The following is a 1372-nucleotide window of genomic DNA, read 5'->3' on the forward strand; positions in this document are numbered from 1 at the left end:
GAGTGTGGAGTAGAGAAGGCTTTGGTGGAGACCTCAAAGCATCTCTCAAGTAGCTATGGTCTTTGAACTACGTTGGAAAATTCTATGCAGCCACAGATAGGCAACAACATTGATAAAGCAGAGGGCTGCCCTGTGCACGACTAAGGACACTCACGCATGTCTGTGTTAACACTTACTGCAAAACAATCCCCACATCTGTGCCCCTGAGCCTCCTGGGAGAGCGTCTGCAGGGGAAAGGATGACACAAAGGCACAGGCTGGGATGCAGCAGAACTTTAATGAGTCAAAGGAGGGAAATGAGGTCACTATGAGTGGAAGGAGCAGCAGGGACAGATAAAAGCCTGCGCCCCGTGGCTGTGGCAGAGATCACGCCTGGTGTCCATCTGCCTGCCGCAGAGAGGGAGCAGGGCCGGCAGGTCCTCCCTACGCCGGCTTTGTGGGGCTCGCAGCCCGGGGCAGCACAAGAGAACAAGGAAAAATGGAGGGAAAGGAGAGGGAGGAAGAGGGGAAAGGCAGGCATGGGCCGTGCTTTCCTAGGGCGCAGGCTGGCCCCACCCTATTGCAAGGGGTGCTGGGCATGCTGAGCCCCTCGGAAAAGCAGCAAGCTGATGCTCCATCCCTGGTCCGGCACCATCTTGTGGGTCCCTGGGGGCCTTCCCCAGGGCCATCGCCAGCAGCTTTAGCAGGGGAGGCATGGTCTGCCGCGGTAGCAGCTGCCAATGCCGGAGAGGCCAAAGCCGGAGAGGCCGGAGCCCCCGGAGTTGATGGGCACTCCCGCAGAGCTGAGGATGCTGCCAACGGCAGCGGAGGTGGAGGATCCGACGGCGGTGCTCTGCGGGAAGGAGCTGAGGATGGGGCCGGGCAGGGTCACCACCACGGGGGAGGGCTGGATGACGACGGTGGAGTCCTGGCACTGCCGGACACAGGGCTCATTGCAGCTGTTGGCCAGCGGGGTCGGGCCGCAGGGCCGGCAGGGCAGGCACGGGTTGTAGCAGGACATGTCTTGTGGCTGGAGGTGCGCCTGGGGGAGAGGGCAGGAGAAGCAAAGCATGAGCGGTGCGTGAGGAGCAGCCTGTCTCTCCAGCACGAGGGAGAAAAAGCATGAGCTGGAGCCGAGAGCTGGAGGTGTTGTCGGGAGGCCCAGGGCTTGTCCTTTCCTTCAGCCCAAGAGAGCCCTGCCAATAGCAACCGAGCCCAGGAAGATCCCTTCCTAGCCCATAGCTCAGGACACACCTCAGCCAAGCCCCAGCTTCTCTCCATGCCACACCTTCCACCCCTTTCCTTCTCCCATGACAAGCAGCACCATGACCCAGCCTCAGACAAAACGACAGTTTTGTGTTGGGAAATCCTAGAGGAGGATGAGGCGAAGGAGG

The 1372-nt window shown here is 60.6% G+C and overlaps 1 protein-coding gene across 1 annotated transcript; it reads right to left on the reverse strand.

The window, feature by feature from the left end:
* Positions 1-678: 678 nt before the first annotated feature.
* LOC142595131 (feather keratin 1-like) lies at positions 679-999 on the reverse strand. The gene has a single exon (XM_075722598.1). It carries the CDS (start codon positions 997-999, stop codon positions 679-681), a length of 321 nt encoding a protein of 106 aa, XP_075578713.1.
* Positions 1000-1372: the final 373 nt, after the last annotated feature.

Source organism: Pelecanus crispus, chromosome 18, assembly GCF_030463565.1.
Source record: "Pelecanus crispus isolate bPelCri1 chromosome 18, bPelCri1.pri, whole genome shotgun sequence".
Taxonomy (NCBI): domain Eukaryota; kingdom Metazoa; phylum Chordata; class Aves; order Pelecaniformes; family Pelecanidae; genus Pelecanus; species Pelecanus crispus.